At 35.8% G+C, this 17,592-nt stretch overlaps 1 protein-coding gene across 3 annotated transcripts in view; it reads left to right on the forward strand.

Annotated features, from left to right (window-relative positions):
* Positions 1-12,332, forward strand: part of LOC145995247 (protein Wnt-5b-like) — a 966,808-nt gene extending 954,476 nt beyond the window's left edge. For all 3 annotated transcript variants that reach the window (XM_083131817.1, XM_083131826.1, XM_083131834.1), the window contains one exon: positions 10,744-12,332. In XM_083131817.1, the coding sequence (XP_082987943.1) occupies positions 10,744-10,931 (188 nt within the window). In that variant the 3' untranslated portion in view covers positions 10,932-12,332. The remainder of the gene's footprint in view (positions 1-10,743) is intronic.
* The last annotated feature ends 5,260 nt before the right edge of the window (positions 12,333-17,592 follow it).

Here is a 17,592-nt window from a genome sequence, read left to right on the forward strand (position 1 = left end):
TGCCAAAATATCTAGCAACGGGGCTGCCTGCTAGTTACGACTATGCATAGAACCTTGTTACATATCCAGGAGAAGTTAATTTGATTTTTGTTATTTAACGTCGCTTTTCTTCCACTTTTGTCTAATCGCGACGATGCGGATGAGTGATATGACATGAAATTGAAAAATGAAAATTGAAAGACGCTCTTGGGTCAAACTTTTATATAGCTCTAGAGGCCAATGAAGAAGAAGTTACAAGTTACTTTGAGGATAGGAAATTCATGTAATGACGATGAAAAGAACTCGTTTACAAATTTGTCCTGAAATTCATTTAGGTATGTGGAGCTACAGACGTGAGAAAATGCTGTCAGCAAGAAGCAAGATATATAAATGTAAGAAAGTAAGGTATGCTTAGAGATACTAGATCAGGAAAATAGAAAGGAGTTATTATGGAAAGAGGTTCTTAAGGACCAGATAGGATTATTCTTAATTTCTTGGCGTAGTGATAAAGCTGTCGCCTTGTAATGAAAGAGGTTCCGGGTTCAATTCCCGTTGAAAGCACATTGCATAGCGGTTCGGATCCTACTTCAAACTGTAGGTCCAGTCCCGACTAGCCTATCTGAGCATAAGCTGTAATTAAAACAAACTATGACTTTTGATTCCACTTACAGGCTGATTGTCGTGCAATCCAGTTCTCAATGACCACATCTCCATACGTACACACTTGATCTTACAAATTGTACACACCTTCGTTTGCTTAAAGGTTTTCGCACGTAACTTACTTGGTTTTCAGTAAGCTTGTATCTACGGCTATGGTGGCATATCTAATAATGTATTGTCGTAAACAGAGATCAACAATGCAATAGCCTCCAACAAGTAATACTTATGTAACAGTTGGGCTGAAAAGTTCGTAGGCTAACATAGTAAAAAATATTTTTTTGACAAAATTCGATTTTATTATTCAATATAATTGCCTTTGAGGGCGATACAACGATTATAGCGGTCATACAATTTTTCGATGCCATTTTTATAGTACGATTTCTCTTTAGCCTCAAAATAGGCCTCAGTTTCGGCGATTACCTCTTCATCAGTGCTAAATTTCTTTCCAGCGAGCATTCTTTTAAGGTCTGCAAACAGGAAAAAGTCATTGGGGGCCAGATCTGGAGAATATGGTGGATGGGGAAGCAATTCGTAGTCTAATTCATATAATTTTGCCATCGTTTTCATTGATTTGTGACACGGTGCATTGTCTTGATGAAACAGCACTTTTTTCTTCTTCAAATGGTTCCGTTTTTTCGTGATTTCATCCTTTAAACGCTCCAACAACGCTATGTAATAATCGCTGTTGATGGTCTGGCCCTTTTTGAGGTAATCCATGAATATAATACCATGCGCATCCCAGAATACTGATGCCATAACCTTGCCAGCCGACTGTTGCGTCTTTCCACGCTTTGGATTCGGTTCATCACGTGCAGTCCACTCGGCTGACTGTCGATTGGACTTGGAGTGTAGTTATGGAGCCATGTTTCATCCATTGTAATATATCGACGGAAAAATTCGTGTTTATTACGGTTGAATATCGCTAAACATTGCTCCGAATCATCAAAACGTTGTTGCTTTTGATCGATTGTGAGCACGCGCGGCACCCATTTTGCACACAGCTTTCGCATGTTCAAATATTCATGCACAATATGTCCAACACGTTCTTTTGATATTTTTAAAGTCTCAGCTATCTCGATCAACTTCACTTTACGATCATTTAAAATTATTTTGTGGACTTTTTTGATGTTTTCGTCGGTAACAGCCTCTTTGGGGCGTCCACTGCGTGCATCGTCTTCGATGCTCATTTCGCCTCGTTTAAATTTAGCAAACCACTTCTCAACGGTTGATTTTCCTGGTGCAGAGTCCGAATAATGTTTATCAAGCCAAGCCTTGGCTTCAACAGTATTTTTTTTCGCCAAAAACAATGCTTTATTAACACACGAAATTCTTTTTTATCCATTTTTTCACAATAACAAAAGCTGCTTCACTCACAATGCTATATCTCACGAACTAATTATCCGGCAGCTGTGAAATTTATACACGTATCTTTTGAAGGTTAGTACTAAGTAAAAATCACATGGATTTAATTCTCGTAACGCCATCTATGAGTCAGCCTATGAACATTTCAGCCCAACTGTTAATATTAGAAATGTCACGATAACATTTGAAATATGAAATCTCATATCTTTAAACCAATTAGAATTATTCAAAGCTAACTTGTACAAATGCATGTATAGCGTTCTAATGTGTATAGCGCATTTACGTGTTTGCTTTGCAAAAATCAATAACAAAAATAAATAAATAAATAGAAGTGCTTCCTGGAAATATTCCGTCTCAGCTATCATACTCATACTCAACACAGCTATACCACACAATCATACTTCTAGCTAACTTTTGATCATAGAGTTTTTGTAGTTCGTTGGGAAATGTAAGTCAATTACAATGCCAGTCTGGTAGTTGAAACATTCGAATTGAAAGTGGAATTTCCTCTTCTGAATTATCTTTAATTCGTTCCTAACAGATGGAAAAAATTAAGTTTCTGTTATATATTTTATCATCTATTTTCTTATTATGCATTAAGAATCTGGAGTATCAAAACTTTATTTAAGGGAAGACGATAGTAGCTACTTTGTGACCACAAGTGAAAATTCTGGAACTTCTATAGTACAAAATGGTATTTTAACAAGTGATGAACTGAAGCTTGTACCAACAGTTTGTTACTACAGTTATAAAGAAACTATTCGAATTGGTTTCTATGTAAATATCAGAAAGAGAAAGAAGAAAGTTCTGAAGCCACTCCATACATTTTCTTCAATTACAACACTGATTACAAGTGTGTATTACGAATAATTCTGGAGCGAATTCCTACTCTACGTGAGACTCTTTCAGCTTGAAGTTCTGCTGAAAGATAAGTCATGGAACTGTGTTAGCGAAAGAAAAATTATTAGTTTAATGACAAAGAAACACAATATCAGGGCTTGTTCTACCGGTTGTACGCCTGAAACACTATATAGCATGTGTCGCTTTCGATTATCTTCATACTTCTGCAGCCTTGCCAATGTTGCTAAGGTGAATGATCTGCTCATCTTGCTTTCTGATTGTGAGAGGAATGAAGTGTAACTGAACATATTCCATTAAAAATTGAACAATTTATAGGAAACAGAAGTGTATGGATTGTTCTGTGTGGCTGTACGATTAGACATTCTTATATTCTGAGGGAACAGATAGAGAAAGTATGATAGTTTCTTAAAGTATTATCCCGAGCATACATGCCATGCCAAACTGTATTATCATCTACGACTATTTAACTATCAAGTCAACATTTTGAGGGTCACATCTTAAACGTGCTCATCATAATTATTTTTATTGTTTACAGTGATTCGTTTAAAGCTATAACCGCCTCGGTGGTCGAGAATACTACGATTTTGCAACAGAAAGTTTCTGGTTCGAGTCTGACCTGATCATCAATCGTTGCGATTACCCACAAGGGGCAGAATAGCAACGAAAAATATGAATATATATTAAGTTATACCTATGTTTAAACAACATCCTTGTGTTATAGTATATAAATTTAAATTGTCATAATAGATAACAAATATGTATAGTAACAAAAGACAAAATTTTAACAGAATTGTGAGAAGTACAAAAAATATATAGCCTATCCCACGATGAGCACATATTAATGTTTCTTAATATGCTCTTAATATATTCCAAGCTTTTCTTTTCTTATTTTAATATGGCATGGAGAAGATATTCAAAACCAGGCTAATATGTAGTGATATTGTGCAATTCAACAGGATTACTAACAGATATGTCAGTATTGTGAAGTAAGTACGAGTTCAAGTGTATTTTAATAAGAAACTGAAAAATGATGCAAAACATGCGACATACAAACGTAAAGCTTGACATGCCTGGTCTACAGAGGTTTCATTTGTTCTAATTGATTGGTTTTTCATAATGGGCATTTCAGCGCACAGGCTATGTTTTCCCGTCACGTTAACCGGAGATAATCCCCTTAACTAAAACAAATGGATTTGATTTGATTTGAATTTAAAATTTTGGGTGCGTCAGCACTTAGGCTATTTTGCACCCGTCACATTATACGGGGTTCAGCCCCTTACCATAGCTAAAATAGAATATTTTAATGTCGTATTACAAAATCTTAAAAAATTCTGACTTCCATTAAAAGCTGAGGCTGTAAAAGGACACACAAGGACAAAAAACAGGACAACACACACAAAATTATACTGGCCATAGTGCCAGTCGCCAGAGCCTCGTTCGTCTGCAAATGTAGTCCAGGGTGTACTAAGTGGAAGTGAGGTTGACAATTGGGGGTACTACGTGGAAGGTCACCCCTTACACCACTACACCCCTAAAACAAATCGAGGACGGGCCTCTAAAAAAAACGCAATTTTTAAAACCATTCACTCATTGCTTAAAACGAATTAAAACGACTATGTAGGCCATATTGAGTCTACCTTACATAATGTTCTTTTTCCCTTCGTTATAAACAGCACTTTAAATTAAAGTCTAAACTAAGTACATTGTTGTAAAGTACTAATTATGAGCTATCATAATATGTACTAGAGATATAAATACCTATCACTTGGAAGATGTAGTAAGTAATAAGTTACATATGCAATATTAGATCTCGTAGAACACAATCGCGAGGTCCAGCTATTTCACTTCTTTGTCTTCAAGTTACTGCACTATCACGTCATTCAGACAGTCTAAATTAGAGTCGCTGGGTGTATGACTTGACGTCATATACGAGTACTCGCGACCGACATTTTGTAGGTGAAAATCCTTGGTTGGCGCTTCAAAGATGCTTGCTCTCGCTAGTTTGTGGTGAAATATTAGCTAGTTGCGTAATATATAGTTACAGACAAATTGAAGCTTAAATTGTGGATTTAATCATCGTTTTTTTTTTGTTTTTTTTTTGTAAAAGTGTTCTGTGTCATTTTTCTGGATCAATTAAAATAGGTCCAGTAACCTATTTTCAATGAAACAATACGCAACTTGTACCGAATTTAAATTGTGCGAGGAAAAAAAGTTCCGGTTCTTCAGTGAAACCCAATAGAACCCATTAGAATTTATCGGTTTCTGAAACTTTAACAACCCTGTCTTATCTACCAAGAGAATATTAACTATTTGCCTCCTAGTTTTGGAACCGAATCGCCGCCACCGGAACTAATGTTCTGTACCTGTCTGTCTGTCTGTCTGTCTGTGTGTGTGTATGCATGTATGAACTTTAGGTTTAAGTCGACTTCATGCACAAATAGGTTAATCGGGACTGGACCTACAGTTTAAAGTGGGATCCGAATCAGTATGTGCCTCCACCGGGTATCAAACCGGAGACCTCTTAATTAGAAATCCACGGCGGTAGCGCGTGTGTATGTCTCACCAGCTTCTGTGACATCACTGAATTAGAGTCCTGTGTTATTCATTTAAAATAATTAACACAACGGATTATAAAAGCTTAATATTTAGTTTTCTAACTTAATCGTTTTTCTTGTTCTTTCAGAATGTGCTATTTCACCTCCAAGAACATTTCAAATTTTACATAACATTAGAAAATACATAAATAATATTGAAAAAATTAAATACAATCTTTACCGTTCTACATCTATTTTTCGAGTTACATTTAAAACATACTCTGGATTCGTAATGAATTATCAGCGTTCATATATAAATGCTATTTAAATACAGCGTAATAACAACTTACGAGTCCGAGTTTCGTATGCAAGATAATTTTATATATATAAAAACGCACAGGAGGTTGAGGAAAGTTGTCGTAAGACTATAAAGTTTTAAACTTTGGGAAACTATGGTCATATGTTACTTTCTTTAAAAAAAAAACGTTTTTTCTATTAAAAAATGTTCGTGCACATACACGTGCAGGCAAAGAGTGAAAGTGTACAAATGCTAATGCAACAAGTAGGCTAACTTACTCGAAACACTTAGATGCTAACAGCACTAGACTTAATTGACCTAACCCACTAATTCACCTATTCAAAGAGATTTACTATCACACGGAAAAGGAAACTCATTGAGAATATTTGGAAACCCGAAGCAAAAAGCAAAATGACAGTCTGCCTAATGTGCTATGAGGAGAATATTGCCATTGTTAGTGGCTGCTAGAATTTTTTGTTCTAAAGTCTCTATAATTTATATTCCTTTTCGGTAGACAAGTCAGGTAATGGTAAAAATCTATAAGGGCACTACATGATGCAGTTGTTTTTTTTTAAAAAATAGAGCGTAAGTATTAGGAATATCAACGTGGGTTTCATTAATCCCTATAAACGACAGGAGCCATTAGAGCAATAATATTAACTGCGGGAATAATTAGATGATTTCATCAACAAAATATATTATTATTATTAATAGAAAAAACATACATAATCCAAAAAAATAAAAGATAGTAAAATTAAAATTACTTCTAACTGTACATGGACGTGTATGAAATCGTTCATGTAGAATAAGTGTGTGTTCATAATCAGAAGATTGAGCCAGATTAGTAATGTGTTAGAGTAATCCATTAAATTGATAGTTGTTGAGCATATACTGTATTATATATTTATGTTCACTGACATGTAAGTTTTAATAATTATATTCTCCCATTGTACTTGTTCCATTTTGAACAAGTTGAGATAATATCTCACTCTCCTGTTCTTCCATAGTTGAAAATAAAGCAAATAGGTTACATGAAAATCACATTAACTGACTGTGCAAGGTACAAGGTATTTAAGTAGCAAATTTCCACTTTATGAACTTGCTTAAAGATTCTTTTACATTTACAGACACGTTAAATTGACACAGGTACACATTTTTATGTAGTTCATCAATTCCATTGCAATAATCATAAAGATCTTGCTGTTTTGACACAAAATAGTTTACAAAGAAAGAATATAACGTTCATTGTTCATACTGAGTGCAAAGGCATAAAATTATCCACAATACATATAATTGTGAAAGAGTCCATAAACATAGAAAGAAGTTGAACATTCCATTGATGGACAATATGGACATTCCATTGATGGACATGTTTATCATCGTGCACATAATGCTTTTAAACTGGAACATAATATAATATTGAAAGAGTTACTGAATGTCCTGTACTGTGACTAGAAAGTAAATACTGTCCTTTACATTTCGAACTATTCAAGTTTCGACAACGTATATACAATAATGCGGACGCACAAATCACAGTCAATGTTGTTTCGTGCTAAATAAAGGAAAATTAGTAATTACAAGTTCGACATTCATGTAATCAACCTTAACAATATATTAGGCTCACAAATTCTTAAATGTCGTACTTCGCGCTGGCTTATCACAAACATATTTTGCACTAACATGTAATTGAATTTTCTATTACACAGAAGCTCACAAATTTACGTATAATTGATGAGGAAATAATCCGTTTAAATTTGCGGTGATAATTATTATTCCAACTCTTAAATAAATGAACTTACAGAATTGTTTTTCGCACTACTAGAATCAGCTGTTGGTAGACGTCGCCATATTGTAGGTAAATTTCAGCTCTCCATAAGGAGAATGGATTGCGAGTACTCGTATATGACGTCAAGTCATACATCCAGGGACTCAAAAAAAAGGTAAAGTGTTCCCCTGTGCATAGCACCACGCCGTGAAGGAGTATAGGGGGTATGGGGGTAACGCCCCACACTTTCTTGATCCACATCCAGGGACTCTAGTCTAAATGACACACTAGGGTCATCTGTTGAATGAATCTTGTAACTACTTGGAAATATGCCATATTGGGTACTATATTGGGTTCAGATACCTTATGTATGTATATATCGGGCAGGTAATGCCAAATCTGTTGTTCATGCATGCATAATTTTCTTGTTATTACTATTTTGTTCTCTGCAATGTTTGAAATTTTAGTTAGTTTGTTAATAAATAATTCAACAGTTCTATTGTGAGATTGTAAGATATTCCGCCAAAAAAAAAAAAATTGAAGAAAAAGAAGCTTACGTTCTCTAGAGGCTTGACCTGTATTAACCCAAGGTTTGATGTCATAAACCCAAGCTTAGTAAACGCACCAGCTTAACTATATTTGTACATAACGCGATGAGATAAAGCTTTCCCTTTTACATCACAATCCACTCACCCATCCTTGTACGATTATGGAATCGTAAAGATCTCTCATGAAAAGAAAAACCTGGAAGTTCCTTTCTGGGGAAACAATACACGCAGAAAGAAAGAAGAAAGGTTGTTGCATGTTGTCTGCCGGCTCGCGTTCCCTACACGATTTTTCCCAATTTAATTTGGCCTCTGCCCGAAGTGGGTGGCAGTGACAGACCATTGTTACAGACCCAATGGACACAGCCCCACATGATGGCAGACCTACATCTTCGAGAACAAAGAAAAGATAAGGAACCCAAACAGGAAGTATTAATTAAACCACACGCACAGGCAGGGCATCACAAACAAAGCAGATGATGATGTGAGGAGTGATTAAGCTCAGTCGGACGTCAACCATATTGGTCCGTTCTACATGGAATCTGAAGGTTGGCGTGAACTCTATTCAAAGCTTGTTCCAGTTTCTCTACAGGTTTCGGATCAATTCAGGAAACGTATTTAAAAAGTCCCGTTCTGCTAGGCAGTTTATTTTTAACCAAACTGGCACATTAAAGCCGGCTTTAGACAAAAGCATTTCCATTAACACTTTTGCTAGCATAAATGTTATGTAAATGCTTCCAAAAATCTTATAGCAGATAGCACTTTACACGAAAGCATTTCGGTTAGCTGTTGAGATTACATCGTATGATACATACAGCACGATATGCACATCGAGTTACACCATATATGGCGAGTGCACGGTGTTTACCATTGAAAAACTAAAATATTCATCCATACGTGTACGGTAAACGTTGTCAAGTATATATTTAATCAGTGCCATGCTTCTCACCTAAAACCATTTAATACGAAGCGTAATTCCTCTCGGTTGAATAATTATCGTATTTTAAAAATGTGAAGTGATACGTTGTTTACAATTCACGCGACCGATATTACAACTGCGCTCGTGACCTAGAGGTCACTCTGCTCCACAGATTCCCGAGACAGGATGTAGTCGAAGCTCTATGGAAGGATGGAAAGTAGGTTTGTAAATTGTCCAAATTTGTTACAAGAATGTCGGTATGTATGTTGTTATTGACGATTGGAGAAATATTAGGTACCTAGGCCATCCACACGATTTATTTCAGGGGGAGTAGGCATTGCTTTTCCAAAACACTAGTTGAATTAGAAATTCAGGATTCCTGCGTTACCCTACACCACTTTTACTTAGAATATCTACAATAATTGGTTCATTGTATTGTCCTTGAAATAAAATTACATATATGTATGCAATATTACATTTTCGTCCGACATTCTTCCCTAGGAGAAAAAGGATGACAGTCCATTTTCCTGTACCTATCATGATCAGCACATTTCCTATTGGCTACAGCCGGATTGCGCACACTTTTCCGGTTTTATCAGTGGTATCTGGAAAGCTGTTGACAAGCTGTCGCAATGTACAGCATTGGGCACAAAAAATAAAGCGATGTTGTCAGATGTAAAATATCCGTCCATGGTAAGTGACGTCCATCTAGCATGATCTTCCCAGGACACCCAACGACGGCGCTGGTGTCGCACAAATGTCCGAAAGTGCCACTTTTCACGTATCGAAAATCGGCCATTTTGAAACAGGCGTCTACAGAAGTAAACAGAAGTCTACTTGCAGCCATGTCAGTTTCGTAGCATCCGTACTGTACTTTCGGCCATGTTAGTTTCGTAGCACCCGTACCGATGGATATTTGTAAAAGTCGGCTTGCTGGCTCCGAATTTCCCGCCGATTCCAGGCTCCGCCCCTGGGGTAATTGACTTACCGCCTCCTACCGCTACCGCGGACCCGCCTCCGCTCCGGCTACCCGCTTTTCTCTATAAAGTCCCTTTTAACGGCATGTTAGTACCTACGTAACTAATTTTAATGTTATAAAAAATGTATCTTGACTTGCTACATTTACTGGTCAAATTATGTTCTTTATTTAATCCTTAAGAGATTTACTATTTTATTTCTAATTTCTCTCTCTCTCTCTTCTTGTCTAAAAAAAGAAATCGTTTTGCACACAGACTTTAAAGCTATCAAAGTGGCAACGTTGGATCAAAATCTGTGCGCAAAACAGGTCAGTGAGATTTGTGCGCAATTCTGGATCTAAAGTGTGAGCAATTCAGTTGCGGCGTTCCTATTATGCTTTTGCAAGATATTATTGCATAGAGCAAACTTGCATATGAGTTGTAGCAAGAAATGGGTTTCCAGCAGTGCCTGGACCGGAACGGTTATCAGTTTGAAAATAGTTGTTTTGACAAAGAAGATTATTCATGTCTGTAGGGTTTTGTTTTAAATTTTGAATCAAGAGTCCCGGATTCGATACCCAGTGGAGGAACATAGTGGTTCGGATCCCACTTTAAACTGTAGGTCCAGACCCGATTAGCCTTTCTGTTCATAAAGTGGACTTAAAACAAAAACTCAAAATATTTTAAATTTTGAAAATGAACTGTATCTTAATAATCATTGACTTTATAATCATTCAAAGTGTGTATAGATTTTATTGAGACACCCTGTAGAGGTTACTCTTGCCCTTCAATCAGCTGCTTTGCCCTTCACATTTATAATCTAAAGTTCGTGTCTTTTTAAACAAGTGTGCATTATCTTTGCAGGAACTCATGGGAGAATTTGCAACAAGACTTCAGCGGGGATGGATGGTTGCAGTTTGATGTGCTGCGGAAGGGGCTACAACACTCAAAAAGCAACAATTAAGGAGAGGTGCGATTGCAAGTTTCATTGGTGCTGCTACGTGGACTGCAAGACGTGCGTGAAGACCATCGACTTGCACACATGTAAGTGACATTGACAAGTGTTCACTCTGTACCAGTTCAACGATTGAGGAAGCCATCTTAATCTCCCACAAGGCAGTGCGAGGTATTTGCTCTTCTTCGTGGGAAGCAGCCAATACCGCGACGACAAACAACAATGCGGAAGTTCTAAGTGTGCGACCTGTAATTGGCGATTGTGAAATGTGCCACAGTACAGTACAATGCCAAATGCCCATGTAAGATAAATGAAGCGAAATTTTCATCCAGCATTTTTTTGTACATCGTGTGTGTTTTCTTTTACACAGCGTGTTTGCATTCAGTACAAGTAATTCCTTTGTTTAAAAGTGAGAAACTAATGTTTCGACACTGAGACTGTTTGTCGACCATGTGCAATATGATTACAGTGTTTCTACTATTAAAGAAATGGAGAATGGAACATGTTTTACTTGTGAAATGCCATTAGATCATTTCCAAGACTTTGATTCTACTGAATCATAGCATGTAGTGTCTAATATCTCACTTACATATATGTGTGTGTGTGCGTGCGTGTATTCGTCAGTGTGTTTGGGCGTCAAGTACAATCTTATTAAGTATTTCCGATCAGTTATTACACTCGTTATTATCATTACATTATCAGCATAATGTAAAATCCAAAAGAATGCGAGTCGCTCTTAATTGTGTGGACATAAAATATTAATATATGAGAATAAATAAACGAAAAGACTGCTTAACTAAAGACATTTATGTATTTCTTGTATGTACATATGTTTTCCAGGTCTTAAGTTTGCAACTTGCAAATCTTGAACAAGAACTACTTGTTACACAGAAAAGTGTGTATGTTGCTAATGCGTTTGATTCATACACTGAAATATGTAATAGAATTATAAACAAAAGGTTGTGTTGCTATCGATTTATGTAATATTACCAAACATGGAAGAGTTCTTGTAGTGTTGGATGTCGGTGTGCAAGAGGTAGCCCGTATTTTACCAAAACAGTGGTTTCAAAACAGTTCATACCTGGGACTCTAGCTAGCTTTTATACAAAGAAAAATCTGCCACGAGGTGCTAATAGAGACCAAAAAACTGGAGACGTTCTGTGTACATAAAATCAATCTTGCATCAAAATAAGTATTATAAGGTTATTTGCATTTATTCGACAAATTCCATCATCATAAAGCCATATTGTGTGAATAGAAGTGCATCCATGACTTAGGCATTTTACAAGTAATGTAAAAAGTATATTTACATTTCATCTGTATATGTTGAATGTATTAGAAAGTAGAGTATTTTACAGTCTGTGTGAGAATATTGTAATATTTGTGTGAATATAGAGAGTGCCATTTAGTATCATGTTAATTTAAATGTAATTGTATAGTAATAATTGATTTTTTAACATTGAATCTCCATAATTAAGTATTAATGTGTAATATTAAATGTCGGTTCATTACATTGTTAATATATTTACCTTTCTAGCTGTTTATTTTTAATTTAAGTGTTGTTTCTAGTGAATTTGCTGCAATAGTTCTGCATACTTTTGCAAAAATTATATTGCCAATTACATTTTAAGAGACATTTTTTATAAATTCACGTAAGTATTATGGAATGCTGAGGTGAAATTCATGAGTATTCAGAGAGGTCATAGCACACAGTCAGAAAAGATGTTGCCAAAAAATAAAAATATGATTGCTAAAATAATCCAAAAACCTAAGTCCCCGGGTGCGAGTCACGGCCTGAGCATGGATGTTCTTTGTGAATGTCTTTTCGTCATTTCATCTAATAATCATCGTCATCCTATTGTCGCGATTAACCAATATGGAAGAAAAGTTACGCTAAATAACAAAACTAAGTACAACGAACATATCAAAGTTATACAAAGATAGACAACATCGAAAGCAAACAACACGAAGATTTACATGAATACTTAAAGAAATTCTAAGCAAATGTAATATATTTCACATTTTGGAATATCATGGTGGTTATTATAAAGAAGAAGGAATTTCGGCAACTGCTTCTCTGGGATCGGCTGAAGGTCCAGTCGGATTTCAATTGCGTTGGTGGTATCGTGTGCAATTATAAAACATACTATTAAAAAAAAGATAACACCAAAATTTTCCTACAGGAAGAAGATGAGGGATCGAAGTATCAGTAAACTACACTGAAAAAAATAAAGGTGTGGAAACTCACCTTTTGGGGTGAGTTTGGCTTGTCACAAATAGACGTCCCCAAAAGGTGAGTTTCCACACCCCATATTGGGGTGAGTTTTTTCTCACCCTAGTATAGAGTGTGTTTTTCCTCCCATAAGGGTGGGTTTTCTCACCCTAGTATAGAGTGTGTTTTTCCTCCCATAAGGGTGAGTTTTCTCACCCTAGTATAGAGTGTGTTTTTCCTCCCGTAAGGGTGAGTTTTCTCACCCTAGTATAGAGTGTGTTTTTCCTCCCGTAAGGGTGAGTTTTCTCACCCTAGTATAGAGTGTGTTTTTCCTCCCGTAAGGGTGAGTTTTCTCACCCTAGTATAGAGTGTGTTTTTCCTCCCGTAAGGGTGAGTTTTCTCACCCTAGTATAGAGTGTGTTTTCCTCCCATAAGGGTGAGTTTTCTCACCCTAGTATAGAGTGTGTTTTTCCTCCCATAAGGGTGAGTTTTCTCACCCTAGTATAGAGTGTGTTTTTCCTCCCATAAGGGTGAGTTTTCTCACCCTAGTATAGAGTGTGTTTTTCCTCCCATAAGGGTGAGTTTTCTCACCCTAGTATAGAGTGTGTTTTCCTCCCATACGGTGAGTTATTCTCACCCTAGTATAGAGTGTGTTTTTCCTCCCATAGGGTGAGTTTGAGGGGTTCGTGAGGAAGAGGTAAATGATCTTCATTTAGTATAATAATGCTTACCTTTAACCTTGAAGAATCAGTCAGATATTTTCTATCTTATCCAATATGAATTCAGAATAAGATAGAGCAATCATAACTTCATTATAATTTCTTCCCAGATGGCAAATGTATCAAAGTAGAGAAATGCAATGTTAACTCTTGCATTGTGTAATATACGACATCACAGTGAAAACAGTGTTTCTTCATTTAATGCGTTCAGATTTTAATGTGATTAATTGTCTTCTTTATAAAAATAATACCATTCAATTCAGCATTAAAATTTGACAAAGCTTAAAAATCTTAGAGGAAACTAAATGCAGCACGCTCACCAAGGTATTCATGTAGAAGAACAAGCCATCCCTAAATTACATGAAGCTTGCAAGGAATATTATGTATCGATTTCTAAATCATACAAAAAAGCCGCAACTTTTAATGTACATACATATTTTCCAATAAGTCTTTTTTGAGACTTCCACTTGATGCTTAGAAGCCAATTGGGACTGGATATATGTAAAGTCACATACACTGCTGGATTGTAATGATTTAATTGAAAGTCAATGGTGCTGTTACAACCCAGAAGTGTCCTTGAGTGTACAATATAACATGAAGGGTATTGATCTTCAGAAGTCACACCTGTTAATTATAAAATAACAACTTTTTTCTGTACTGTTTGGAAAGCAACACTCATGCTCACATACATTGCTAGGATAAATAAATGACATACTTAACACAACAAAATACTGTATACTTGTATATCCGTAGATAAATTTTATGTATACGTTGGATGCAAGTATATACATACATGGTAAGGGGATAATCTCTGAAAAATACTACCTTGCCACTAAATGCATACACATTAAGCAATAATTCAACCTTACCTTTCCTTTGCTGTTGGTTCTGCACACTCAGTTCAATGCCACAATCATTACAATGTGAGTGATTTTTGGTGCTTTTAGAACCTATTTCAGTACTTTAATAAATTAATTAGAAACGAAAATGTACATTCTTAAGAAGGCAGAGCAAATTTAGTAGAAGTTATAAATGTTCATATACATAATTTTTAACCACTCTATTTCAAATACAGAGCTTAATTTTTTTCGCCCCAAAGATTAGGTTGAAGAAATAAAGTTACCAGTTAGCAAAAAATTCAACTTTATTTACAATATTCGTACATTTCATCTTGCAATAATTCAACATAGTTCTCACAATTTTATCCAAAAAAAAGAGGAATTTTACTTCATTGCTAAAAATTTGCATGCTGTATTCCTTTAAAATGTCTGTATGGAAAGGCGTCCATGATCTGAAAGGAGAAAAAATGTAAGAGTAAATAAGAATATAACCAAGAATGCATTTAGGTCAGAGTGTGATAGTTTAGAATGTACTTATAACATTTATGAGTCTTAATACTTCCCTGAAAAGTATACTAGTGATGTGTGCATACAAAGTGATTCAAGCTTGAGTAGCCAGCCTTCATGGATGAATGGTTACGAAAGCATGCTAAAACGCCTGGGGTGTCGAGTTCGAATCCCAGCCTGAGCACAGGTGTTCTTTGTGAGTGTCCATTCATCCATTCCATCATATCATCACTCATCCTCATGTTCGCAATTAGCCCAAAAGTGGCAGAAATGCGAAGAAAAATAAACAAAATCAATCAGTCAAGCTGCTCAATTGATAGATTGACTTGGTGTTTTAAGTCCACTTTATGCACAATATGGCTAATCGAGACTGGACCTGCGGTTCAAAGTGGGATCCGAACCACTATGTGCCTCCACAGGGTATCGAACCCAGGACCCCTTGATTACAAGGCAACGACCTACCACTGCACCATCGGGGAGGCCCTCAAGCTGATCAGTTTCTACATTGAATGCAGTAGCACTAAATTGGCAATTTATTTTACACAGCATTTCCCATAATATTTAAAGCTCGGGGGGGTTAAACCCAGTAACCCCCCTTGCGTGCGCCACTGATTGAATGAACAGGTGGAGGGACTAAGAGTATGTCACCCTATTATGCAAAGGTAATATAAACATGCATGCTTTTATTTCATAAGCAAGGGCCTATACAAGGAGGGTGATGATGGGGCTATAAACAGGCAGGAAAAAATAGCGAAATGAGGGCTGACTACTGGGCACGCCACAGCATATAACTGGCACACTATCTTCAAAAGTAAGAAATTACTTTATAATAATATTTTGTGCTGAAACATCGGTGTCGGGAGATGGAGGTGGGACATATCCGTTGCCCCCCCCCCCACCCCCTGGAATTGCCATCGGCCATTTCAAGTCACAAAAAGCAGAAGTTGTTATAACATAAATAATGTTTAGAAAGCTTTTATTGAAAAGTTAAAACTTAAAGATAAAACAGAATAACTGTGCATTTCAGTACACTAACTGTGTAAAATGTAAAAAAAAATATATATATATATAGTAATAAGGAAAAGTTGTACTTGATATTCATTCATCTAGTAGTTCTCCCAAAGGATTTAATAATAGTAATAATAATAATATAATTTTATTTTTTTGTTATAATAGTTATTACTGTAAAATTATTATCATAACCATGATTCTTATTGTTAATATTTGTTCTACTATTAAGTTAAGTCAATGGATTGCCCCCCAATACACACACACAAACACCTTTCTGGTGTCGCCTAAGAGCTCAAACAGTACCATTCAATGTTGGTGTGAAAAATATTTTTTTTACTAATTTTTGAGTGTTTAGCTTTAGCTTTCTTTTGTTTCTGTTAGTTCTGCAGGGTGCGAAATCCTGGGGGGACAGGGGGATTTCCCACCACCAACAATCTTGGCCTTAAAAATCCCCCCACCAAAAATTTCCGGGGGGAAGATTTTTTGTTATAACAAACGAAAGATAAGCAATTACTTTTAATTTCAAATATACTGTACTAAGAATAATATCGAAAACACACACAAATTAGTGTAGTTGTGAGTATTGAATGCTTTCTCTCTCAATAAATCATTAACAAATCAACACCAATACGCACAATTAAAGTAAAACAAGAATGCAAGAAAATTATAACTATGAAATCTAATTGATTTATATTAACATAAAGCACAAACAAAACAAAAACTTACACATAATAAAAGCACTTCAACTATTTCATAATTTATAACATCTTTAAACAAGTTACTAAAGGAATTAGTTGGCTGCTTTACAATATCTGATATGTATAAAAGTAACAAATTAATTTACTTTTAATAATACACACATGTGGCGGAGGGGGAATGTAAATTAAGAACTTTCTTCCCCCACCAGTTTTCAATGATTTCGCACCCTGTAGTTCTGTCCTGTCAAAGTGTATGTGTAAACATCATGTAGCGAAAAGGCAAAAAGATTTTATTTATTCTGTACATTATACTAGCATGTAACAGGCACAGTGCCAGAAGGAGAAGTGAGTGGATGCCTCATTCCATCCCTTCACCCAGCAGACAAGAGACACATACCCTTGACAATTTTAAATATTTTCTATAGAAACAAGACATAGCTACATGAAAGTTCAACTCTCCAAAAATAAAAGCATGGATATGATTCTGTTTTCAAGTAGCAGAAATAAAGTTCTATTGAAAGTTTAGAAAGTATAGAAAGAAATACATAAAGATTATAATTTGTATATTTATGCTAAGGTGCATTTTGGAAATGCATATCCAAAGATTCTTAATTACAAAATGAAAGGTGTGTATGTATGGTTCGCACACGCAGCATTATATTTTACGTTCCTAGTTCTATTTATGTGATTCTGACATTTTCAGATTACATGCAGGTTAATTGATTTATTTACTTACATTTCCATTTACAAAATCAGGATCATCTTCAAACAT

This window comes from Lepisma saccharinum, chromosome 1 (assembly GCF_977018435.1).
Source record: "Lepisma saccharinum chromosome 1, izLepSacc3.1, whole genome shotgun sequence".
Taxonomy (NCBI): Eukaryota; Metazoa; Arthropoda; class Insecta; order Zygentoma; family Lepismatidae; genus Lepisma; species Lepisma saccharinum.